General features: G+C 42.3%; 1 protein-coding gene across 6 annotated transcripts in view; it reads left to right on the top strand.

The window, feature by feature from the left end:
* WWOX (WW domain containing oxidoreductase) overlaps positions 1–27788 on the top strand; it is a 902472-nt gene that overhangs the window by 249187 nt on the left and 625497 nt on the right. For all 6 annotated transcript variants that reach the window (XM_074370373.1, XM_045505235.2, XM_010967466.3 and 3 more), the window contains exons 7-8: positions 9470–9655; positions 15088–15352. In XM_074370373.1, coding sequence (XP_074226474.1) covers positions 9470–9655; positions 15088–15352 — 451 coding nt within the window. The remainder of the gene's footprint in view (positions 1–9469; positions 9656–15087; positions 15353–27788) is intronic.

Below are 27788 nucleotides of genomic sequence, written 5' to 3'. Positions count from 1 at the left end.
TTACACCCACCCCCTGCAACCAGTGATTTCTTTTTTCCCTCTGTCCTCCGAGTTTTGCCTTTTCCAGAACATTATATGAATGGAAGTATTCCATATGTGGCTTTGTGAATTTGGCTTCTCTCATGTTGTAGGGTGCACGTACTAGCTATCTATTGCTGTTAAATTATCCCCAAAACGTTGTGACTTAAAACAGCAAACATTTATTACTTCATTCTATTAGTTTTCTATTGCCATTGTAATAAATTACCACAAATGTATTCGCTGAAAACAGCACGTATCCAGGGGGAAGGAATGTGTATTCCCACCAGCTTTATATGACATAATAAAAGTGTAATAATATTATAAATAAATCTACTAATTTGATAGGTAGAAATTTTATGCTTTGCGACTAGTGGAGTTTAACATGTTAAGTCTTGTACTGGTCATTTGTAACCTAGTTTTATAAATTTTTTAAATGTCTTCATCACTTTTTCTGTTAGACTCTTAGAATGTGTTTAATTTGGTCCCACTGTTCATGCTGGGTCAAGTCAGAGAGACATCAGAAGTGGTAAGGCCAAGTCTGTGCTACTGTAGTGACCAGAGCTAAAGGCAGCAGAGCCAGAAACATGGAATAACGGTGGTTGTCTCAGCTTGAGTTCCCTAGAGATCTAGCCTGGGACAGGGGTACTTACTCAGATGATTCACTGGGGATGTGCTCTCAGAAGAAGAGTGAGGGAAACAGGTTTTATTGAGTTGGAAACTCTCTTCAGCCTGATGCCGTAGGGAGCTCTGGAGAAGGAGTTATACCAGAGTTGGTCTCCCTTGTTAGGAGAGCATCTGGATGTAGGGCATGGCTTTCCAGATATGCTGGTGCCCAGTAGTCAAGGACAGTTTTCTGGAGAAGTCATTGCTCTTGGAAGTCGGGAATAGGTACACTGGGACCCGTAAATGAGAGCTAGACAGAACCTCATAGTGCTTACTCCATTGGCAACGACGAGGAATGGACAGACTGTTAATAGTCACTGAAGGGTCTGGAGATACTGACATTGACTAGCCGTAGAGGCTGTGGGAGGAGATGGGGCAGCGAATGATTCCTAAGTGTTTATTACCAGGTAACTGCACCCATTGCAGAAATATGGACATCAGGGAAGGGGGAAGATGTGAGGAGAGAGGGTGAAGAGTTTAGATTTGGGGTGGGAAGGGTGAGATTCTGGAACCTGGGAGAGATGCAAGCACTGGAGCTGTGGTCGTGAAGTTCTCCTCTAGAGAGGTGTTTGGAGTCCCTGGCTGGATGAACTTGCTATAGGGAAGAGTTTTTTTGACTAAATCAAAGAGAACTCTGGGTAGAAGAGGAAGGGCTGGTGGAGACAGGAGGTGAGGCAGTGGTGGCGTTAGGAGGAAGTCCAAGGGTGGGCTGTATCTCAGAAGCTGAGATGGGGAAGAGGGAATCAGGGAGGAGCTGGGCACACTGCCGCAGAGAAGTAGAGTTTCCTCAGAGGGAGGTAGTTGGGTGTAGAGATGAGATGCCATTGCTCTCCAGTTAGCTTTGAGAGGTTCCAGATGGTGATGGGTCAGAATTCGGACAGCTTGATGATAAGAAGTGAGTCTGGGGCAAGGAAAGAGATTATAAATGGAGACAGATCTTTCAAAACTATGGTCTATAACTGGGAAGAGAGACTCACTGCCACTTCAAATAGCCATAATGTCAAGTAGACATTTCTTTCTCTTTCCAGCTCACTCTCTGCTTTCTGTCTTCCACTTTCTTTCATCCACTATCTTTCCTGAATTTCTCCTAATTGTTGGTCAGAAAAATCTGAGTAGCCTGATAGGTAGCAAGAATGAGCCAGTGGGGAGGGAGAGATCGAAGAGACCAGAAAAAGAGGGGTTAGTCAGTGGATGGTACAAGTGAGGGCTGTATACCTGAAACTAAATGTTTTGTGTCAGTTAGACCTAAATTTTACAAATGCAGGGGAGCAGAAAGAAAACTTGGAAATTAGCCGTCTGAAGTCAGTTAGTGGCAGCCTTTGGGCTTGGACCCCTTTCTATTCATTACCACCATTCAGCGCTCTTTCCAGTAGGAAGTGTCGCTTGAGGCTACTCTGGCTAGAAAGCTTGGTCCATTGTCACCCCCATTGATGACAAACAGTGATGCCCACTGGTAAATCTTGGGAACTCCTTTCTCCTTACCATGGAGCAGTTGTTCTCTGGTCCAAGGAGCAGAGGATGGGATTGCTACTTTCCAGACATCACCTCCAGCGTGCTCAGAGAATGCCTTGGGTCCACTCAACAGAGAAGTGGAGGGGCTTTCTCCATGAGTTTATCAGAACCACAGAGAACAAGCTCCCCTCCCTCCTCGGAGTCTCTAGTCCTCTATACACAGAAGACAACCCTCCTAGTCCCTTTCACCCCTTACAAACTGGAATCCATCAAAAAAGAAAAAAAAAATCAGCCCCTGAGAATGCTGACTAATAGCATCAGCTTTGGAATTGGAATGATACTATTTTTGTTTCCATTCTGTCTTTATAGTCTGAACTTTTCCTTTTGATATTCCACAAATATTCATCATCTCAGAGCCTTTTGAATGGCAATGGCTTGTAGTCAAAACTGAGCAAAATGTCCCATTTGAATAATAAAAACCTCATTAAAGTGAGGTGAAAGGAATCCTTTTCCTTTTGTACAAGCCAATTAAGTGTCTTTACAATTAAAAAAAAAAAAGTCTAGCACTTTATAGTTTCATATTCCATAAGCCTGCTTTTCATTAATAGAGGTAACAAGCTTTAGGTACATGGTACATATTTTGCCTCTGGTGTTGTGCAATTAACATTAATGAAGGGTATTAAAATTTGGTGAAAGAGAAAAGGGTTTCCCAAGTCTCTGTGGGTTCGTGCCTCTGGGCTGAGGTCTTTGGTATAAGTTTCTTTGCTTGATGCAGTCTGCTTTTCCTTGAGACAGTATGCAGGCAAGGCTAAAGGTAACTACAGGAAGTGTTGTTGAGAGGTATGGTACCAACTTTCCAAATGCCCAGCCTGTCTTAAAGACAGGGAAATGCTGAAAGCAAATCAACTTTAAAGAATTTTATTCCCTCTTGTGGATAAAAGGGAAGGGTATAGAGACAAGGGGAGTAATACCCATTGAACCTGGCAGGTACCTCTCGAGATACTGGGGATTAGCTCATCATGACTTTGGGCTGTGCGCTGCTGTTCTCAGTTTACAGGGACTTATAATAACAGGGCGGAGCTAGAATTTCTCTTGGCAGTTGGCTCTAGCCATTCTAGGCTACAAATGAATGAAATTGTCTTTGAGTTGAGATAGACTCTGATGACTGTTTTAGGTAGACCAGATGCCTCAAAGCATTTTTGCCCAACTTGTTAGAGGGGAACTGGGCTGGTGGAGGGCTGTGCATTGACAACTGTAGTGGGCAACATATGTGGAAAACAGATGCTTCGTAGCCAAATATAGCTGACCCCAACCACATCACCAGTTTTAGGTTTTAGGCTGGTGATGGGTTGGAAATAGATCAGAAAACGGAAAGAATGAGGCAATTTCTCCATGAGAACAGAGGATACTTCTGAACTCACTCTATGAGGCCAATATTACCCTGACCCTAAACCAGATAAAGACATCAGAAGACTTACCATATGATCCAGCAGTCCCATTCCTGGGCATATATCTGGAGAAAACTAATTCGAAAGGATACACACACCTCAGTGTTTATAGCAGCACTATTTACAACAGCAAGACATGGAAACAACCTAAATGTCCATCAACAGATGACTGGATAAAGAAGTTGTGGTATATTTATACAATGAAATACTCCTCAGCCACAAAAATAATGCCATGGATAGACCTGGAGATAGTTATACTAAGTGAAGTAATCCAGAAAGAGCAAGAAAAATACCATATGATGTCACTTATGTCTGGAATCTTAAAAAACAAATGAGACAAATGAACTTATTTACAAAACAGAAACAAACTCACAGACATAGAAAACAAACTTGTGGTTACTGCGGGTAAAGGGTTGGGTGGAGGGATAAACTGGGAGTTTGAGATTTGCAGATACTAACTATTATAAAATTAATATAGCAATGTCCTACTGTATAGCACAGGGAACTATATTCAATACCTTGTGATAGCCTATAATGAAAAAATACAAAAAGGATTATATACACACACACATACACACACATATATATGTATGTATAACTGAATCACTATGCTGTACGCTAGAAATTAACACAACATTGTTAACTGACTATACTTCAATTAAAAAAAAGAAGTCTGCAGACCAGTATCACTTATGAATATAGATGCAGAAATCTTCAAAAAATACTAGCAAACCAAATGCAGCCATATATAAAAAGGATTGGCTTATATGCCATGGCTAAGTGGTGTATAATTATTTGTTGCTATAATTTGTGTAAGGAATTCAAGGTTGGTCTGACATTTGAATGTCAATCAGTGTAATACACCATATCAGTGCAATAAATGATCATGTCAATAGATGGAGAAAAAGCATTTGGAAAAGTCCAGCACCCTTTCATGACAAAAACACACAGCAGACTTGGTTTAGAAGGGCATTTCCTCAGTCTGATACAGGACACCTACAAAAACCCCACAGCTAACCTCATATTTAATGCTAAAAGGTGGAATGCTTTTCTCTTAAGATCAGGAAGTAAGGATATCAGTCCTCACCACTTCCATTTAATATGATACTAGAAATTCTAGCCATGGCAATTCCACCCCCCGCCCCCCCCCCCAAAAAAAATTCAGACTGGAAAGGCAGAGGTAAAACTATCATTTGCAGATGAAATGACCTTATAAATAAACAACCTTAAGAAATACGTTAAAAATTATTAAAACCAACAGATAAGTTTGACATGGTTGCAGGAGGAAAGGTCAACATGCAAATGAACAATCCCTAAATGAAAATAAGAAATCAATTTTATTTGCAATAGCATCAGGAAGAATAAAAGACTTAGGAATAAATTTAACAAAAGATGCAATAAACTTGTATTTTGAAGCTATAAAATACTGTTGAAGGAAGTGAAAGAAGATCTAAATGTATATAATATAAAGCCATCCCATACTCATGGATTAGAAGACTGAATATTATTATGATGTCAGTCTTCCCCAAATTGACCTAATAATTTCATGCAAACCGTATCAAAATTGCAGTTGGCTTTTCTTTCTTTCTTTTTTTTTTTTTTTTTGGCAGAAGTTGAAAAGCTGATCCTAAACTTTCTATGTGTATGTATAGGATCCTAAATAGCCAACACAAACTAGAAAAAACCCAAAGTTGGAGTACTCCCATTTCCCAGTTTAAAAATTTAAAACAAACCTTCAGTAATAAAGTCTGGTACTGGCATAAGCATGGACATATAGATAATAGAGTAGAATCGGGAGTCCAAAAATAACCTCTTACAGGTGGTCAATTGGTTTTCAGCAAGGATGCCAAAACAATTCACTGGGGGAAAGAATAGTCTTTACAACAAATGATGCCAGAACAATTGGATAGCCACATGCCAAAGAATGACGTTAGATTGCTTGCATTCACCATACATGCAAATTAGCTCAAAATGGATCATAGGCCTAATTGTATGAGCTAAAAACACTATTAAACACTTAAAAGAAAGATAGAAGTATATCTTTGTGATGCTGGCTTAGGCAATGATTTCTTAGATGCAACCCCAAAAGCACAAGTGACAGAAGAAAAAAATATATATATGTATAAATTTTATTTCATCAAAATTTAAAAATTTTCAGTTGCAAATGACACCATCAGGAAAATGAAAAGAAAGCCTGCAGAATGAGAGATCTGCCAATTATATACCTGATAACAGGGTTATGTCTAAAATACATAAAGAACTTTCTAATTCAATAATAAGAAAATAATTACCTCAATTGAAAATTGGCTTAGCATCTAAGTAGGCAATTAACCATTCTGCATTTCCACTATACATATGTACTCAAGAAAAATAAAAACATACGACTTCACAATAACTTGTACATGACTGTTCACAGCAACAATGTTCATAACAGCCAAAAAGTGGAAAAAACCCAAATGTCCATCAACTGGCAAATGGTTAAGTGAAACGTGATATATTCATGCAGTGGAATATTTTTTGGCCATAAAAAGCAATGCAATGCTGATACCTGCGACAACATGGATCAACCTTGGAAACATTATGTCTACTGAAAAAAGCCAGTCACCAAAAAATATCCAGAATAGGCAAATCTGTTAAGATTTAGAAAGCAGATTAATGGTGTCTTGGGGCCGGCAGTTATTAATGACTATTAATGGATATGGGGTTTCTTTTTGGGGATATGAAAATGTTGTAAAATTAGAATGTGATGATGCTTCCACAGTCATGAGTGTACTCAAAACCATTGAACTGCACATTTTCAAAAGGGTAAATTGTATGGTACGTGGATTACATCTCAGTAATTTTTTAAGAAATTAATTCATGCTTATTATATAAAATTTAGAAAATAACAAGAACCATAAAAAGGAAGGAAGCAATCTAATGATGCCCTACACACTCAGAGCTAACATTTTTCTGTATTTCCCATCTTGCTGACTGCATACAAAAATCTTTGTTGGGGGAGTGGGATACAAATCACACATTTAATTTCCTGCTTTTTAAAATTAAATTGAAAAATTTGGGAACCTCTGACTTAATCATTGCTGATTTAGCTACTCTGCTGTTGGGTTTTAAGTTTCTTCTAGTTCATATACAGTTTTGTAATTCTAGCTCATTTACATATAATTATTACTCATTCTTATGCATCAACTTTTTGTATACATTTTGAGCATTCCCTTAGGAATGAAAGTTGGACCCTGTGTTGTTAGTTAGGGCTGCTGTAACAGATTACCTCAGTTGTGGTGGCTTACAACAGAGATGTAGTCTCTCATAGTTCCAGAGGCCAAAAGTCTGAAATCAAGGCTTCTGTGGGGTTGGTGCCTTTTGGAGGTTCTAAGGGAGAACCCATTCCGTGCCTTCCTGCCAGCTTGTGGTGCAGGCAGGTGCTCTCTGACACTCCTTGGCTTGCAGGTGCATCGCTGCAGTCTCTGCCTCTGCCTTCCCGTTTCCTTCTCTGTGGGTCTTCTGCTCTTCTCGTTTGTAAGGATGCTTGTCCATTTGATTTAGTTCTACCATTGATCAGGATAATCACATCTCAAGATCCTGAACTTACATTTGTAAAGATCCTTTCTCCAAATAAGGTCATGTGCACAGTTTGCTCGTGGACATATCTTTTAGGGTTCACCATTTAATCCTCTCCAGAAGCAGTGGCATAACAAGGGGGCAGGAGGTGGCTGTGGGAGTGGCCTGCCCCTGTGTGGGCAAAATGGGCAAGCATTGTTTGTAGAAAATGCAAAGCCAATAATAAAATTACCAAACATTACTCTGCTTTTTATTATCCTCATGCCGTGGCAACTCTAAACATTATCAATGATATAACCTTCCTCCCTAGAGGTGTCTTTGGCTGCCTCTGCCTTGCCCTCCTATGTCCCTCACTACTTGGAAACAAGATTATTGGGTGAAATAATGTGGATCTTTCTCATTCTCATGATATATATTTTCAACTTATTATCCAGGGTGTGGAAGTATATAGTCTTACCAGCTTTATACAAGATAATAAAAATACAATATAAATAAACCTTCTAATTTAATAGGTAGAAAAATATCTTATTTTAACTTTTGCTACTAGTGGAATTGACCATGTTAACTCTTGTGCTAGTTATTTTGTAATCAAGTTTTATAAAATTTTAACCTGTCATTGTCAATATTTCTGTTAGACTCAGAATATATTTTTCTTACTGATTTGTAAACACTATTTACATAGTGAAAATAGGAGTCCTTTATAACGTTGTATATATTTACCGTTATTTCTTTTTTACTTTCTTTAGATAACAGAGCATTTTAGATTTTAAGTATACTTTTGTTTTTGCTTACCTTGATTGCAAACCAGTGTTTCTTTTTTAAAAACTCACCACTCTTCAGGTGAAGTCTTCAATGAGGATTGGACAAAGGCAGATTGTTGCAATAATAATAGGTCTATGAAAAATTTCTACAAAAAGAATGCTGAATTTTTAAAAAATGAAAGATAGGTAGTATTTCATTTCCTGTATCAGGTATTCCACGCCGTTGGTGTGGAACCTGAGGAGTGGGAGGAAACTAAATACCGTCCGTTTCCAGCCTCTTATTTCATTGGCAGGAATCAGACACTCAGAGACCTGTGTGATTTGGTTGAAACTGGCACAAATGGTAGATCTTTGAACTCTAAGTGCATTGCTCCTGTGAAACCCTACCTTGTCTCTCTTTCTCTTGTTTTAGGTGTCAGCTAAATTCCCGAAATGCTTTTTTTTTTTATAAGGTGTTTATTTGATGGCATTTTTCTTATTATAAAAACACCACATGTTAATTATGGAAAAATGAAGAAATATGAATAAACTGAGAAAACAATTTAAGACAGTTTGGGTTCCATCCACCCCTGGAGACAACTACTGCTAACGCTTTTGGATATCCTGCACGGTCGTTGTGCGTTGTGTGTGTGTGAGGTCACACAATGTTATATATTTTGTTTTTTAACATGAATGTTCACAGGGTCTGTAAATTTGTTATTTTAATGGCTGCAAAGTATTCCATCATTTTCATTTATTCTGATTCATTTAATGATTCCCCAATTGTATATTTAGTTTACTTCTAATTTGTTGCTTTTATGTTGCAATTACAAACACTGCGGATAGCCTTGAATATATTTCTGTATACATTTCTCATTAGTACCTTAGGATGATTTCCTACAAGTACAATTTATTAGGATTAAGGATTTTGATTCACATGAAAGGCTTACTTTTACTTTTAAAAATTTTATTATGAAACATAGTAAGTATGTACAAATGAAGAGAAAATATAACAGACCTCCACTTACCTGTGCCCAGTCTCATTTCAAAAATGTAGATTTAATTTGACTTCTAAAAGGAATATATTCAGACAGTTGGTTCCTGTCTCTTTAGACAGAGCATTTCCACCGTGATATGTTTTACTTTGCACCCAGTAAGTGCTGGTTCTTGTGTTGGTTTTTTACAGCACATTGTCTCCTTTATTCCTTATATCTTACTTTAACGGCTGTTTTGATTTTATGGACTATGAGGCTGAGAATTGGATGAATGAAGGAAGCACAGATTCAATTAGGTTTCTATGATGGTGACCAACTCATCCCAGTGTGCCCAGAATGGTCCCGGTTTTAGCACTGAAAAGTCCTGCATATTAGGAACCCCCTAGTTCCCAGCAACCCAGCACCACTGCCCACTCAGAGCCCAAGCTCTTCCCCAGCAGAGTGGTCTCAGCTGCGACATTCTAGGGCATCCTGTTTCTAACTGGCTGGAATCTTAAAGATAGTAAAGAGTTGGTTATTCCTGGGGGAACATAGGCCATCCTTGGTTTTAGAGTGTTTCTGTCTACACAGCGTTGGATGTTTTCTTTTTCAGGTCACTGCACGTGCTTGTGTGCAACGCGGCAGTGTTTGCTCTGCCCTGGAGCCTCACAAAGGACGGCCTGGAGACCACCTTTCAGGTGAACCACCTGGGGCACTTCTACCTTGTTCAGCTCCTCCAGGATGTCTTGTGCCGCTCAGCCCCTGCCCGGGTCGTTGTGGTCTCCTCCGAGTCCCACAGGTGGGTTAGAATTTCACGTTCTGTTCACTTGTCCCTTTCCTGGCACCAGCTAATGGTCCCTCAAGGCTCTCTTTTTGAAAACAATTTTCATTCGTCCTGCTGTAAAGTGTGTATACTCAGTCAGTCTGGCCGACGGACTTTTTCGAGGTCTGTTTTTGTGATGGCGGGGGGCTCTTTAGGGGTAGTGTCGACAGGGAGGCAGATTGTTTTTATAACTCTACTTCAAGCCCCTCAGTGATTGTGTTTTGAGATGGAATAATAATTGATTAAATCTGAATGCTTGACCTTTATTGATTTGTCATTCAGCAACTTCAACATCTCACCAAGAAGAATGTGCAGTTATTCTAGGAGGAGAAACAATGCAATTAAAGACTGCGAGATGAAATCCAATTGTTTTATAATGAGAAATTAGAGAATTCAATGCAGACATTAGCTGTGTAATTGTAGAAAGGGAAGTACTGTAGTTAGAACGTATTAGAAATCTGGCCGTGCCTCTTTTGGTTAAAATTTCAATTAAAACATCAGATGGCACTTCTTTTCTATTACCATTAGGAGAATATTCAATTGACTAAAAAGACATTTGAAAATTTCATCGTATTTTCAGCATATCTGTTTCTAGAGTTGGATAAACAACTATTTGTCTAAAGAGAAGTATTCGGAGAAGATAAAGGACTTGCTGGGTGAGCCTAGATTTAATACATGTTAGGGAGATTTTCCTGGTGTGGTTGGGAGGCTTCATTGCTAGCAGAGTAGCTGGAGAAAAAATAATGTGCAAGGGCCTATTTTTTTTTTTCTTTCTGTCTCCTCTCCGTCTTAAGTCCTGAAATGTTTTAGTGACCCAGAATGGAGCTTATTTTTTTAATCATGTTTCCATAAAATGTAACCCCTGGGACTTGGAAGAGAGAGACCAGCCAAGGGTTAGCCTGAACCCTTTATCACTCCCAAACACAGGGGCTTATGGTATAAGTGACACGCTGCAGATAGACTGACTTTTACCATGTGAAATTTATGAGGGCTGAAATGAAAGGAAAATGCCCGTAATAATCCTCCCCCGTGTTAAGAGACACGGAACCTCTAGTAATTAGGTGGTAACAAAATCTGGACATCCTTATCTTTGCAAATCACACCAGCTTCGCGAAAGGAAGTGGAGTGACCCTGTTGGGGAGGGAGGGAGGTACCACGGAGGTAGGTGCGGGAAACAGGGCTCCGGAAGTACATCTCCCAGCCCCAGACGTTTGCTGGATGCAGAGGGCACCACGGGAGGGATGTGTTTAAATGAGCTGGTATTTCATGGGAGATGATGTTGAATTGTCAGCTACTTCTCTCCTTAGTAAATCTGTGTCTCAAATGCAATTTCATGTGATGGTCTGTTTTCTCCCTAACGATGTAATTTGCGCTTACCTTGGAGATCCGAGTCTTAATTTCGTTGAGAAGATGGACTAGAAGGCAGGGCCGTGGTCTCCTGAATTAGCTCCATTGCAGTTTCTAGACACGGCCTTCCTGAATCGTGTGTTATCAGGCCTCTCCTGTCTGGTGGTGGGCACTGTTTTTTCTACTCTCTGATTCTCTTTTGCTTATATTAAAGGATATTTTTTACCAAATGTGAATTCCCCAAGCTGGTTAGTTTATTCCGCATGTACTGCACCCAAGAGCCCATGTGGATACTGGGTGGACATTACTGGGAAAGCCCTCACTCACCATGAGCTCAAGGACCCAGAACCCTAAACCACGTTGTAAAACGGAAGGGTTGATACCTAATTACCTCCATAAACCTTGGCAGAACTCTTCGTTGAAGTCACGACCCCCTGTTAGGGGAAAAATAAAGTCCTATGTTTGCAGAAAATATTATACCAGACTGCCCCAAGGCAAAATATTTATCAGCCTCCGCATGTCTTCACTGTATTTTAGTTACTTATCTGGAGTCTAAGCCAGTGAATTGAGTTTCTGCCTACCTAAAATCCATCATATTCAAATGAGAACTTGACTTCCTTGCTGTGAAAAAATTTTCAGATAACAATTAAAATAGAATGAAAAGACTGGAGTGCTGGCTGAACAGCTCTAAGTAGCTGCAGCTGTGTTGAGTGCCAAGTTGCACACATACACACACACACACACACACACACACACACACACACACACACACACACACACAGAGCTTCTGATGCAAATTCAGTCCTATTCTTTGAACATACTAGCTTTTGTCTACATAGAATCCAACCTAATTATTTTAGTTTGGTAATTTAAAACTCCTCATTAAAAAAAAAAAAAGTAAAGGAGCAGTACATAAAGAAATACAAGATAGAGGTCCCCTCAAACAGCAAATGGGAATTTCCAGAGAGCAAAAGTGCACATTTAGTGTCCTGGTAGGAGGATAACTCTATTAAGACGTTATTGTTTGGCTTTGTCAATTTTTCAACTTGAAAATAGAAAGGACAAGTCTTTGGAGATTTGTTTTGCTACCTCTTGAACGGAGAGGTGAACCCAGTCATTTTTCAGGAAGCTGGCCCTGGCTCAGAGGAATCACAAAGCTTGCCCACCCCTCCCCCTTCCTGGACGACTGTCCATACAAGCTAATCAGACCTTAAAAATGAGTTCGCTGCCCTGCAGGTCAGCAGGGCAGGAAGTCAGAGGTCTGCTGAGAGGGGAGGGCTGTTTGCAAGGGGCGGGCCTGGCATTTTAGTAGCTGGGCTTCTCCATCTTGAAACTTTCCTTCAGCCTGATTCCATCTAATTTCTTATCACAGTAGATTTTGCTTTGTTTTGTTTTTGACTTGTTTCTAGGTTTGGGAGTAGGATTTAATACCCTCTTTTAGGCATTGAATCTACAGGTGTTCCACAGTCATGAGGTATTATTTCTGTATTGTCCTTAAAAAGCAAAGCAGAGAAGTCATTCTAAACATTAGAAAGTGCCACATGCAGATATTAATGAAACTCAAGACAAAGCTCTTTGTAATAAGGGAAACTTAGCTCTTGGTTTGGAATTTTGCATCCAGGATCAAACTTCAATCCTCTAATCCTGTATTTAGTCCCCAGTGTGTATCAGGCAGTGTCCTAGGCAATATACAAGGAGCTCACTGTCCACCTCCCAAAAATTCAGTCTAGGGTTGCAAGCAGGTAAACAAATGACTCAATCTGTGTGGTGAGGACAGAAGCACAAGGTACAAAGGTGGCATGACTTGCTTTGTTCCTGATGTTGCAGGGGTGGCAGGGTCCTTGCACACTGGGGATACCGTGGACCGGGTCCTGGAAGGTGCATGCTTAATTTCCACGGAAACATGTGTTTCCATCTGTTTTGCATCGCTTCTTTCAGTCCAGCCCCTACTGCCACCCAAGAAATCATTGTGACCACATGCAGTGGCAGAGTTAGTTAGGGAGAGCTTCTCGGAAGAAGTGACACCTGAGCTGGAGTAGGCTAAACAGAGATGCCAAGAAAGGTGATGAAAGAAGAGTGGAGAGTGAGTGAAGGATGCTGTATCAATCCCTTCCCTGTAAGAGATCCGAATGCTTGATGCTCTTTTCTACTCAGAGTAGGTAAAACTTCTAAGATGTAGCTCAGACCTTAGATCATTGCGTTCTCCACTCTCCAGTCCCTGTTTTTTGGAACAGCTCCTCTGTGACACCTTATTACTATGTTGAAATGCAGTTCAGAAGTAGTATAACTTACCTGCATACATACGTTGTAATTCAGTGTGCTAGTGTGACTGTAATGTAGGGGAAAAACAAATGTGAAGCAAGTGGCCTGTGTTCCAACATGTCAATGCTTGGACAGGACTACAGGAGAGGTAAGTAATCAGAGTGCATGTCTGTGCATAAGCCGCCTCCATTGGCAGGTGTGCGGCATTGCAGACTCGAGTACCGTGAGCATCCACTCCAACCTCGCCTCCCCCTAAAACCCCACAAAATCGGAAAATGCACTCATTCTTCATTTACGTGGTTGTTTCTGCTCCTGGAAATTCAGTGGCTATTAGAACTGTGCTTATATGTAAAACACAGCTAGGCTCTAGGCTCAGATAATTATACACAGGCTTTTTATCCACGCGGATGTCAAGCAGGGCAGTCTTCCTTGAGCAAGACTCCGCCTGCATCGCTGGGCATCTCCTGTCCCAGCCCCCACTGGCAGTCATTACGACAACCAGGAAAAGGGCCCCATAAATTTTCACATTTCCCGCTAAGTTCCACTGCTTTAGATGATAAACCTTAGAAGCCTGGGTTCTTCCTGGGGTCTGGAGACTGGAAAACAGGCAGCCAGAGATTAGCTGCAAGGTCTTTTGCCGAATCCACACTGACATTTCCGGCCATCAGCTTTGTTGATGACTTTAGATCAGTAATGTAACTTAACACTAGAAATTGGATGTTGCTGCCTGAGTCCTGAAGAAAGGATATTCAATTTCCATTAAAACTTGAGTTTCCTCTGTCCCTGGGATGCTTTGCTTGGTCCAAGTTCCACCTGAACTGCTCGTCTTAAGAAACAACCAGATTATTCCATAATTTTCATTTTGCCTTTTGCTTTCCTTTTCCACACCAGTTACTCCAGCATGCCCTTACCGCTCAGGGCACATGCCCAGAGTTAATCAAGTTATGAGGGGTCCTTAACAAAGATGAGACCTTCATCTGGAGAATTCCTTCTATATGATCCTTTGTGTGTGTGTGTGTGTGTATGTGTGTGAAGGAAGTCACTACTTTGCTGTTATTTAAAAAAAAAAAAAGAAGAAACAAAAAGAAGGAAAGAAACAAACAGCTGGTGTTTAACGACTCCGTCAGACCCAATTATAAAACATCAACTACTTACTTTGATTTGTGTGTATCCATGCCGTGGGTATACTTAAAAACATTAGACTCTGCCAGAACTCATTTTGGCTTTGTTTACATTTATCTTTTAAACGTATAAGACTATTGATGGCACCTCACCAAGGTTATAACCCCATTATAATCATGAATTTTTAATCTGGAAAAGAGTCGTGGAGGCAGCAAGACTCGTCTATATTTACTTGGATGCGCAAATGAAATATACAAGACACGCACGTTGGCTCAGATAACCCAGGAAAGCCCCCTCAAAGGTTAGGAATGCGATCTCTTTCTGCTTCCAAGAGCAGCAGCCCTTTATTTAAGATGTTTTCCCATTTAATTTAATTATCCTTGAACTTCCTGTGGAAGGTTTTGAAAAATATATGTTAGAGGCAGGGGTGGTGCAGTGGGGCTCAGCACGTTGAGACCTCTGCACTGACAGGTTTGGGCCCTCAGTGAGTGTCTCTGGATCCAGTTGGTTTATGTTGTTACATTGTCTGTTTTTAAGGAGACTTTGTTCCGATGTTTGCCCAATTGAGTTTTCAGTCATCTCCACATGGTTTACTCAGATTTCTGATAAAAATAAAAAGCTATATCAGACTTTAGAGATTGGCTGCTTCATATTATATTTTCTAATTTTGTTTTTAGATTTACCGATATTAACGACTCGTCGGGGAAACTAGACTTCAGCCGCCTCTCTCCGTCGAAAAACGACTACTGGGCCATGCTGGCTTACAACCGGTCCAAACTCTGCAACATCCTCTTCTCCAACGAGCTCCATCGCCGCCTCTCCCCACGCGGGGTCACATCGAATGCGGTGCACCCCGGAAACGTGATGTACTCCTCCATCCATCGCAGCTGGTGGGTGTACACGCTGCTCTTCACCCTGGCCAGACCCTTCACCAAGTCCATGGTAAGTGGATGGCTGTCGTCACCACACACACTTCCTTTGTGCCTTTGTGGGAGGGGTCCTTGAGGAAGCCAGGCTCATGTGTTAATAAGTATGGGTGTAAGTCTTGATGGAAATGATTTGTTTTCTTTTGATGCGATTTTTTTCTCAGTATGCACAGGACTTCACAACTGTGATTTGTGTTATTGAAAACATGGATTTGTGACTGTTGAATTATCAGCAGATGCGATTCGTTTGTTTCCACTGAGAATCTGTATCTGATGTTCTAAATTGTTCTTTTAAGGGGTGTGAACCTCTCCTGGAGAATCCTTTGTTGGCTAGAGGGGCGTTTTAGTCTTTCCTTCCCCAAAGGTGATGAGTCACACTGTGGTTGGATTTGGAAATGTTCACAAAGATAAATATGAAGGTTTTTCATTTTGGGTGGTCGTATAACAACCATGTTTAGAAACTTCTGCCATGAAAGCGTTTGAGTGGGAAGTAATTTGAAGAATGCACGCTCTACACAGTGCATTTGGTATAGGACTTTTTTAAAAACACAGGCCTTCAAAAAATATTTTTGTATTTAGTGGATACCAGTGTCCCAGTAAACTAAATTTAACATGTAATGCTCAGAAATTACCCTTCCCTCGAAGATATCATGGCTTTTAGGAGTATCACAAGTCAAATCATTATCCTGCAATGTTCGGGGCACATGATCCCAGAGCCTCTGGATACAGTCTGCCGCCTCCTCCTGCAGCCGTTCCCACCCACTGTCCTTAACCTTTGTGTTCATGGATGACTTTTAAACTCGCAGCAGAAATCTTTCGAACTGCTTGGGAGAAGGTAAGTCTATGCGTCATTTATATCATCACCCAGGTAGTTCTCATGCGAAGTAAGTAGACATAATCTAAGAGTTAAATACTTAAACATCAGAGAAGTGGGAGCATCTCTGGAGGGCGGTTCTCCAAGTCCAGGGAGAACGGACAACGAGAGAGTGTGCGCATCACAGGCTTCTGAGGCTTCCCGTCACCTGGCTCCCCATGACCATGAGGGCAGGTTCTCCACGGGGGCATCCTTGACTGTGATTGCGGCTCCTTCTCTGTTAAGTCCTTCAGTGTAGAGAATCAGGAAGGTGGTGGATCTGAACTGGCGCCAGTTCCGTTGACAGGACCGGAGATGAGCTGTTCAAGTTTAGGACGGGGTTGAGGAGCGGGGAATATCGTTTCCCTTTTTCTGCTGGCCCCGCGCCTTCCAGACCCACAAGTTTGTAATCTGAGTTTTGAATTTTCTCACTTGTACTTGATCTTGAGTAGGAGCTGAGGAACTCCTTTCTGTGACGTCAGAGTCTTGTTTTCCCTTCTTCCAGGATTTCTCTAATCGGAGAAAGTGATGGGAAAAACCTAGAGGTGGGTCTCTGAGTACAGGCTCCAGGTGCAGGGTGGTGTAACCGCCTTCTGTCTGGTGAGGACCCCAGTGGGTGAGGACTTGTGGATGGAAAGAGATAGCACCTGTTACTCTGTGATGGGAGCTCAGGGCTTAAGGGCTCTGGGTAAGGATGGGTGGGAGGAGGAGGAAGACTGGCTCTGGGGAAGTCAGAGGTGGGGTGTATGTTTTTGTTTCTTGGGGAGGGGACAGTCAATGTCTAATACTTAATATGAACATAATACAGAAATGTGTTCAGCAGAGTCAGGTTTGACTGCACGTCAGACTTAACAGGAAGAGTTCTGAAAGTGCCAAGCTATTAAGTTAGGCGGGGAACCATGTTGTGATGACAGAATTTTGCTGTTTGGGTGGTAACTATGGTCAGGACTTGAGCCAAGTGGAAATCCAGAGTATGCAGCTGGAGCCTGAGATCGAAGTGTCATCATAGAGCTGGGAATCACAGGAAAACTAGGTAGTGGCCGCCCAGTGACCACCACACTCGGAGCTCATCCCAGGTATACCCAGTGTCCAGCCTCAATGGCTTATTCCTTCCCCTCCCCAGCCAGTGAACAGAGGCCTTGGCCGCCCCCCTGCCCTGATCCCAGTGCTCCAGTCAGGAGCATGCCTGCTGGGAGCAGTCTTGGGCAATGGATAAAATAAAAACTGGTCTCTGTGTCCGTGGGTCAGAGGGGTGGGCAAAAATGAGAAGATTGCCCTTGAGAAAATTTGGAGGAAAGTGGAGACATCACAGAAAAACCAGGTTTGACTAAGTTTGATGGAGTGTTCCACGAAAAGGCAGGGGAGAGAAGCCCTTACCCTGTGTTAGAAAAGGAATTTGACGTGACTTCCTGGTGGTGGCAATTGTGTGAAAGCAACTGCTTGGGACAGTGGACCGACCGTCTCCCCTGTTTATGATCCTAGTGTTCAAGCCCTGAGAACTGGGACAGCTTGGGCAGGACGCTTCACCTTTCTGAGCTGGTAACAACCAAATGGCAGTACAGATCGGTGTAAGGCTTGACAATAATGGATACAACATCTGTCATATCTTTACTTAGGTATTTGGTGGTGTTTCTTAGACATGAGAGCTCTGTGTGACTAAAGTTCAGTAAGAGGTGGAGTGGGAACTCTGGGCTTGTCAAACTCATAGCCAGTAGCTTCTCTCGTAGAAACGGGGGACTGCACGTGGGAGAGGACACAGTGCGAGTGGAGACCTGGGATTGGTCGATTTCACTGGTGGGACAGACTGGATTGACCAAAAGAGTCTACGTGGTGTTGGATTCTCGTGTACGTGGCTTGGTGTTGCTTCCATCACCGTGAAACGTTTTGTGGATGAAGGGCGTGCTTATGCCATTTTAATAAAACATATTTTTCGACCTAAGCCATGTCAGTTGCATCTCCATTCCCAGCCCACGTAAAAGTTGGATCCTGAATGCTCATGAAGAACCTTGGTGTTGACGCTGTGTCCCCATGACTGGATAGCTAGTGTACTGCTTGTCCTTCGTCATCCCTTCTGCCTTTCACTTCAGAGGAAGTGTTTTCCTTTTGACATGAGGGTTGCTGGAGCATAAATTCCACTGCACAAGGTCAAGGAAACAAACACAGCCCAGCCTTGTGCTCGGAAGCCCTGCCTTCCCTCTCTGCTGCAGCCGGCTCCCTTAAGCATTAAACAGCAGTATTCTAATATCATCGTCCCTTTTTTATTTGCTGTGACTTGCTGTGACTACGGTGATTTTAGTTACAGTAATTAGGTCACCCTTCATGGAGTCAGGCTATTTTAAGTGCCTCTTTAAGGAATATTGTTGCAGATCAGTAATTTTACAATTGGATGTTCTTGTGCAACTTTATTAAATGTAATCTGTCTTTTAAATGTTGCCCTTTTACAGTTATACATTTCTAATTGTTGCTGTAAATGCATTATCACTTTGAAATTAATTAATTTTTCCATTTTGGCCGCCTGCAGTATAATAATCACTAATGAGAAACTCATAGGGATTAATTCTCAACACAGCGACCCCTACTGGTAGAGCCATGTCTCTGACCCTTCTCCCTTGGGGTCCAGGGGTCAGGACAGGTCTACGGAGGTTCTGGGGAAAAGCATTTTTCCCTCTTCCTTCCAATTTATAATCAGATAAAAATAATAGTTAAACCTTGGAATAGGATTGTCTTAAAATATTGTTTTAAAAATATGCGGGATTTCTTAGCTGCTTTTGTAATGTCTTGAAGGAAAGTAAACTTTGCTAGAAGCTTTCTAGTTCTGAAATCACATCCATCATATGTGCGTTATCTGCTTATTTTGTCTTTTTATTTAAATATTCTAAAATTACTTTTTGCATATGTTTTCATCACTATATATTGTATGTTAGTATATATCGTATATTCATACGTATGTATTTACCTTCTGGGGCTTAATTCACAAAAACAGGCATATTGTATTATCTGGTAATACAAGAGATTTTTCCAGGGTAGTTTTGGCTATTTGCAAATGTTGCCAGACATCCAAGTAAGATGCAGTTTGACATGTAGAGCCAGACACGATGATGCTTTATGTATCTGTATGTGCATGCGTCTTCCTTTATTGCTTACAACAGTTTTACAGTGTTACAGTCACTCCCTTCATTTTGTAGTTAACAAGCACAAGGAGCTCACACAATGTGTTCAAGAAAATGGAATACCAGTCTGCAGACCCTCCACCAGCCACTCAGCCAAGTTCATTTTCTTTGTCAAGTGTACCGCAGCACCCCTGCCACATTTGTGTAGTTGGGCTGTTGTGTTCCCTTTTGACAATGTTTGAAAGCGCCTTCATGAAATTAACCCTCTCCCTCGTTTTCTGCCCCTGCGTAAGCTCTCAGTCCTGCTAAACAACGTCTGAGCTCAGGGTCCCAGGCCCAGGCAGCCCTTTGCGATCAGTATGTGGACCTGAAGCCGGGCACCATCACGTGCCTCGTAGGGTGTTTTACGCAACCACATGTTTGTGTTGGAAGGTAACAGTAGAAAGAATATCATGTGTTAGGGTAACAAGAGCTTAGCAGATGTTTTAGAGAACTGCATTTCCAAATCATTTTACATTAAAAAATGGCTTGAGTTTGTAGAACTTCTGAAACGATCGGGTTACATTTCCTGTGGCCGTGTAAAGCCAGTCATTGTGCTGAGTTTCCCCAGATGTGCAGCTATCCTGCTAATGGTTGGGCCTGCAACGCCGGCTCTGTTGCAAAGTTATAAATTACAACTAGAAAAAGCACAAGATGTCATTCTTCTAACCTTCGGGAAAGCCAAGCCTGGTAATTCTGCCCTTGAATAACCCGCTGCAGGGTGATTTATAGTGGTACAATTTAAAACATAATGAAGGAGATAATAGATGTTGATTTGTTCTTTAAATTAGTATTTTAGAAAAATACTACCCACCCCCCACTGCTGCCCCCACCCCCAACCCCCTTTAAATACCTGCCATCGACTGCTCTCTAGATACTGTCAAGGACAAAACCCCCTGTTTGAATCTTTATTGGTACATTGGCGTAAGAGAGCAGGGCCCTTTTTCTGGGTTGGGAGGAGGAAATAGGATTTTCAAAGTGGAAATTTCAGCATATTCTTCTCGAATCTATGTATTTTGAGATTCCCAAGAGAGGATTGAATTCTTTGGCTGCCTTGCTCTTGCCAGTCCAGAGATGTTAGAACACCAGACGCCCAAGACCCCTTTTTGGTGGGGCCGCACTTGGACGCTCCTGCAGACCCCTTCCCATACCCCCCGCCCATCCCCATGGCTGGGCTCTTCTTGCTGAGGCCACATCCCTGCAGCCTCACACATTCTTCTTTTTCTCCAGGATTATCATCAACATTGGTTTCATTAGTCATTTCTCAATTTTGTCCGGAGCTTTAAAGTTTACAGTGTTTGCCCAATTCAGAGTCTAAAGGATGTGGTAGAATGAAAAAGAACATAGGATTTAGAATCATTAGGCACATGTTCAGAATTCAGATTTCCCCCCTTTTAGTTGTGTAATTTGTGAATGTTTCAGACTCTCTCAGGCTCATTTTCTACCTTCAGTTTAGACATTTGGGGCTGTGAGCTAACACTTGGTTAAAAGTGATTGGAATAACAGGTTAGTTTTTCTCATGTATCTGGAAGTCCCAAGGCAGTCAGGATTTCGTTCAGCTAATACATAGGCAGCTCCTCTGTGATTGTCTTGGCTTTTCCTTCGTGCTTATAAGATGGCTGCAGCAGCGCCAGCTGTTGCGTTTTACATAATAAAGTCTTAAGGCACCATAAGAGAGATGGGACCCCTCTTTCTGTGCCTTCCTCCTTTATGAAGGAGTAGAACATTCTGTCTCAGAACTGTCCTCCTCGCAGACTTCTCAGCTCCCACTGGCCAAGATTGAGCCACCTGTCCAGATCCCAGGTGCAAGGGAGACTGGGAAAGTACATTTTGGCATTCTGTGTTTCTAAGGTGGGAGGTAAGATCTGAAGGCAAGGAAAAAAGGGGAGGATCTTGGCTTTTGAGTAGGCTCTGTTGAACAGGTGTACGTATAGTTTTCTCATCTGTCAAATAGGAATGCTTTCTGTTTTATAGGGTCCTTGTGAAAGCAGATGAGAATTAGAGTGAGAGTTAAAGGGAGACACCTGGCCTTGCCTGGTCCTCTTCCACTCAACCAACTTTACCTTAAGCCACTTACCGCCCATTCTCCTTTCTTCTCCAGGGTGTTGAAGCACATTGCTCCTCAGTCCAGAACCTTCCTTTCCCTCCTTTCTTAGTTACTTTCTATTCACCCTTCAAAATTCAGTCCAAACATGACACCTCAAGGAAGCATTAGATCAAGACTTGGTCGGGACTCCCGATCACGTGCCGTTCCCTATGATGTGGCGCTGTCCGATGCGTAACAGTGGCCCATCAAGACATGGCAGGTGAATGAATGAGGGACCCTGGAATTTCTCCTTCGTGATGTTTGACACAAATGCAGCTTAGAAAAATAATTTCTCTGAGTTTGTATTCAATGTCTGTCTCTCCGTCTCTTGAAAGTGCCATTTTTGCCCTCACACTACTGGGTCCCTGATCCATAAAGTACATACTCAGGGTAGATATTTGTAAATAAATAAACAAAGGTGATTAGGTGCTTAATGAATGATAGTCATGAGTACCTTTTTCATCAGAATCTCTCTGAGGTGGGGAAGGGATTGCCATCGGAATATGTAGGTTAAAGAAATGGATGAGGCTAGGGCTGTACCCCCCCCCCCCACCAGGCACACAGCTGGTCCATAGGACAGTTGAGGCCAGACCCAGCCCCCACCTCCAGACTCCTGGTCAGTGACACACAAGAGATCTACTCAGAGGTGTGAGTTGGGGGGAGAACGTCTGGAGGGCAGCCAGGCGTGGGAAGGAAAGGATGCACTTTAGAGCTGGCCAGCCCTGGGATCAAACATCAGCTCCATCCCACGCTAATCCTTGGGTGCACTTCATAACCTCTTCACCTTCATGTGTAAAACCAGGACATCATCCCTACCACAGGGCATGTGTTGAGAATCGAAAGAGATCATGAATGTGTAGCATCAGGAATGTGCTACATACTCATTAAACATCAACCAGTATTGCTGTTACTGAGCTGTGTTGAGAATAAAAGATGGTGAGTGTATAGCATTCAGAACGTGCTAGATATGCAGTCAGCCTTTATTGCTACTGTTATTAGCATCATCATTGTTGTCATTTTTTCAGACAAGGAGAGTCTTGCTTCACTTCCTGTTGCTTGGAGATGTCCATCCTCCTCATGCCGGCTGCATGTCCGTCACAGGTCTGATTCTCCCTGTGAACATTAGGCATAACCCCCGCCCCCCCATATACAACCCCATGTAGGTGCTGAGGTGACACACAGCGTGGTAGCTGGGACCACATGGGCTTCCGCAGTGTTGGTGGAGGCCCTCCCTCCTAGTGGCCTATTTTAAGCTGCCAACAGTACACCTTAACTTGGGGGACAGACTCGCCTTTTCTTGGAAACAAAGAGGAAAGCGTGACTGGCTTTGTGTGGCCACAGCTCTGCTCCGCTGCATCTTCTCCGCCTCGCTTTTCAGTGTAAAACACAAGTCTGCTCAGGCCTTTGTTCCCGAATGAGTGCCCAAGAGGGAAAAAAAGTGACTATCTGGCCTTAATACGTGTGACAAATTATTTAATGAACACTTAACCGAGATTTGAAATTCCCCTAGTTTTATCTCAGTCCTTTCCTTCTTTTCTGCGTCCCCGCTGGCACTCGGGTAATGCACTGCCTCTTTTCAACTCTCTCCCCAGCTCTTTTATTACTTAAAAGTTAGTGGTGCCTCCTTTGATCCTCCCCCTCCAGTTTCCTTTCCTCCAATTTCATACTTCTTTCCAGTGATTGTTGGCTGTGGTGCAGTTTCGATATTGGAGGCCCGCGCGATTAAACTGATGCCAGCAGTTTGCGCTGCCCCGCAATGATGTTTCTGCCGTGTTTCCTCCACGAACGCTGATTTTCGTCTAACTCACCGGGCATGTTGATTTTTCCGTGTGAGGTGGAAGGTAATCTTTTTGTAGCAGCAATAATGAAAACTCGAAACTGGGGCTCTGAATTGTTCAGAAGCTGAAACCCACACCCTCACTCCTCTTCCCACGGAGATCAGGGGCTACGCTGAAAACCAGAGCAGGACGTGTTCTCACGTTCCACGAGGACCCGTGAAGTGCCACGCCCCCCCGCTCGCGGGTTTATGTCTTTATATCTTGTCTCACTGAATATAGTTTTAGAGCTTGTAATCCAACAGGTGTGTCTCTCAGCGGTCACGGACCCTCTCTAGACCTCAGCATTCTTATCTGTAAAATGAGTCACTTTACCAAGATGAGCTCTCCCATGGAGTTTGTAGTTCACACTGTAATTAGAAAGGAGATTTTTTAAAAAGGAGACTACTGCAGGTTCACACTCTTTATCCTGAAAACTCTGGGTAAAAAACAAACCCACCACCCTAGACCACCATTTTATGAAAGAATGGACACTGTAATGCCTAAAACTGTAGGCAGGACTTGATTGTGGGACAAACAACAGGCCTTTGAGTTGAGCACCTTGGATCTCAGGGAACCCGTCTCAGGGCTGCCCTGAGAATGCTCATTGTTGAATGTTTTGGGCTCACCCTTGGGAGTGACTAGCCTAGAGGATTCCAGAGGCCCTGTTTCAGCCCCAGAACCCTTCCGTGCGTCTTTTGGATCCCAGATTCCAAACTTGCAGGAAGCCTGATTGCACCTCAGCTCCTGGAGTCGTGAGCCTGCAGAGACACCGTCCGTGAAATGCAGAGCAATCTGGACTCACCGGAGTAGAGCGAAGGAGGGTGAAGTGGCAGAGGGTTGAATGAGAGCGAAAGCTCACCTAGCACGTGCGACTGTGTTTCCTCATAAGCACCTGTGTCAACCTGTGCCCCTTTATAAATAGGACACTGTCTACTTATTCCCCAGTTTCTGTGGCCCTCTGTCTTAGGGTCAACTTGCAAGTTGTAGTCAGGTGTCAGGCAGGCTGTAGCCATTTCCAGGCTCACCCAGGGAGGGTCCACTTCCAGGATCATGGGCTAGTGGGTTGGATTCAGCTCCTCGTGGCCTAGTAGACTGAGGACTTTGGTTCTGGAGTCCTCTCTTTCGGTTCCTGGCTGCTTGGGCCTCTCCAGCGTGACAGCTTGCTTTGTCAAAGTACGTGAGCCAGGAAGGAAATAGAGTCTCCCTGCCAGACGGGAGTCCCAGCCCCATGTAACCAAACCGCAGAAGAGACATGTCAGTCGTGGGTCTGAGCCCCATTCACAGGGAGAGGATTTCACTGTGGAGTGAGCACCTGGAAGCAGGGAACATCGGGGCCATCTTATAGGCTGTCTGTCACTCTTCACAAATTCAGTTTTATTTGGTCTTCTTATGGTGACTTTTGGTAGGCTGTCTGGTGGCAGATTTACTCAAGGCTTCGCTAGTCCTTGGCCTTACGCCCTAGTGTTCCTTAGCGATGGGGGTGTCTTTGCCTTGCTGTTCTCCTGTTTCATCCTTCCTGCATTCCTGTCCTTCCTCTTTCTGGGTTGAGAGGTACCAGATGCACCTGTTTTAAAAAATATACATGTCTATGCGTTTCGGTTGCATGATGGGAGATAAGATTTAGTCCTTTAATAAGAAAGCTTATGAAAAGAATAAAGAAACATGTGGGTTATGTTTCCTAAAGTCATGTGCTTGTTTTCATGCTGCTGTAGTAGAGGGGGCCGAGTTTACCAATGGCCCAAATTTTCTTTCTAAAGAAACACCTATTGCTGAGTTTTGATTTGAGTTTTAAACGTTGGCCAGAAATCCTGGACTTTTTTTTTTTTTTTAAGCGATGAAAGTGGATAAGGCTCACCATCGTTTCAAAGCCTGTGTAGAATATTAATCTTACTCTAGAGTATGTATAACCTTGTTGTTGTAGTTTGGGTCTGTTTTTTTTTTTTTTTTTTTTTTAGGTAGGAATCTAAGACAAAAATTTTATTTTGCTGTTTTCAGAAATAGATGAATTTTGAACTCTGGAATTTGGTTGTCACATGATAAAACCACCCATGTTAAAATGTGTAATAAGCAGAGTATCTTATTTAGTAATCTTCTAACTTCCCCTGTGAAATTGCATGCCTTTTTCCAAGCTGAAGCTTCTGGCTTCTCCATCTGCCACCTTGCATAGAGTATATATCACTTGAAACATTTTATCCTTGGGTTTCATACGATGAGGGTCTCTTTAATCATTTACATTTCTGAAAGAAGAAAGTGAAATATTCTTTACGAAGCCAAAGTAATCCGCGGGAGTGTATGGTGTTTGTTCAGCTGGATATCTTATTTATTTGAAGTACTGAGAGAAATCTCTTCTGACTGCTCAAAAAAAGGGAAGAATAAACAGTAAGAGTGTCCAAGTAATCTGAGCTAGAAAGTCCCTCCTTTCAGAGAAAAGTTATAAAAAGTATATTTGCTAGATCCAAAAAAAACACTGTATATCAACTACTGAGACCTTCATAATGTTTTCTTAGTATTCTCACTCTTTAAAAGAAAAAAAAAAAAAACCCTGTAAAATCTGGGAGCTTTAGTTTTTTTTTTTTTTTTTTTGATATTTTAGTGTTCCTAGACAGGTGAATGCAATCAGTCTATTTTCTCCTTCTTAGAACATAACCTCTCTCGCTGGCTTTGGTGTGTGCTGCATGTCGTTTGTCTTTTTGTTGACTCTATAACCATAAAAGACCAAATAATGCAATTAGGATGGCTGAAATGTCAGCATTGACCCTGGGCACATTTCCTACAAAAGAAGGCATTAAGAAGATGCTTAAAAGAAAAAAGAAAGCAGCTTATTTCAAAAGAAGCAGATTCTGGAGTCTATCCAGTCATGGAAGTAGGGGTCAATTTCTTCTCTTTTTGTTCCCTCTGTTTTATCCATTAGGCATGAGCTGGGGTGGTTCTCCTGGAGGCAGAGTTGGGGAACGTACCAGATTCCTTTATCCGTAACCTAGAAAGGTCTTTCCCCATCAGCTCAAGCTCATGTATCCCGTCTGCCAGTGCCACTCCGTCTCACTGCCCCGGTCGAGGCCCTGCCAGGTTCATATTTGAACCCAGAGCAGAGGTCTTTTTTGGCCGAAGCCAAAAACGAGTGAAAATTGTAACTTTTCTTTGCCAGATGTACATGCCTCCATGTTGGTCTGTACCATGCAAATTTGACATGTATTCGATGTAGGATGGGAGATGGGCTGTGAGTTTTCCCTAGATAAGTGTATGTTCTGAGGGCTTCGAGGACAAAGGCAGCCAGTAAGGGCAAGAACAGCAGCTCACACTTACTAGGACTCACCTGTGTGGAGAGCCCTGGTCTCACTACCTCTCGTGTGTTAACCCAGTCGGTTCCCATAGCCCACTACCAACAGGATGAGGGGTAGAGCTGGGAAGAGCACGTTGACCTGTTTTGTTAAAGAAGGATGTGTTGCAGTAGATAGGAAAGTCCATGCGTGAAGTTGCAGAAACCAGGCTTCGAATCCTGTCCCTTCCTCCTGGTGGTCCCCATCATCTCAGGCAAGTAGCACCACCTCTCTGGGCCTTGGAATTTCTTTGTCTCTGTAAAATGGGGGGAACAGTTCCCGCATCTTTAGACTCTTAGAGGATTAAGGCACAGCTAAGCCTGAGGGCACCTGCTGGTTTTCTGCGCATCCTACCAGTTAACGTGGGCTCTCCTGAAACCTTACTGATTTATAAGGACATGGAGGATGTTGTTGTCTTGGATATTGTCTGTCATTTGGCCCCAAAACATATCAAGCCACTGCTCATGAGAAATGCCCTTTAACACTGAACTCCAAGCAGGACCCCCGAGGAGCTACCATAGTACTTTCTTCTTAATAAAGCTATTATAACATAATGGATTGTTGGAACTCCTAGCCCAGTTTTTGGCTTTTTCAAATCATATTAACACTAATGGTAGCATATCAGCTTCCTCTGGTTTTTAGTGACATTTTGTTCCCTTTGTTCTATACTTAAGTCACCCTAAATCCTTTTTTGGAAGCAGGTCAGATAGGAATTAATAAAGTGATTTAGTTAGAAGCAGAGGCCTGTTCCATTGAATCTTTTAATGACATCAGACCAAAAGCAACTTTATCTTGGTCTATACTTTTGGATCTATGTCTGTGTTGTCCATGCTCAACAAAAGAGATTTTTTGCAAAACCCTTAAAAAAAAGTATAATAAAACCATCCTGTCTTCAAAAATTTGGAAAGTTTTCATCTTTTTTTTTCAACCTTTCTTCTCCATATGATTTGCATAATATTAGTTACTGATTGCTTTTAAGCAGCATGCCAGCTGCCCAAATGGTCAACTTTTAATCAGATATGGATGTATTTGCGTATGTGTATACATCTAATCACACTTCTCCAGGGTCCTGATATATATTTACTCCTTTTTCGGTCTTTTTCTTTCTGTTTCCTGACTACTCTCTTTCCCCTATGCTCAGTTTTATTTTCCAGTAAGCTATTTATATCTTAAAGTGTGTCTTTGGGGAAAATTTCTGTATTTAGTATTCAGTTAACTTAAGATGGTTTG

This window comes from Camelus bactrianus, chromosome 9 (genome assembly GCF_048773025.1).
Source record: "Camelus bactrianus isolate YW-2024 breed Bactrian camel chromosome 9, ASM4877302v1, whole genome shotgun sequence".
In the NCBI taxonomy this organism is placed as follows: Eukaryota; Metazoa; Chordata; class Mammalia; order Artiodactyla; family Camelidae; genus Camelus; species Camelus bactrianus.
This window is presented reverse-complemented; position numbering and strand designations above follow the sequence as displayed.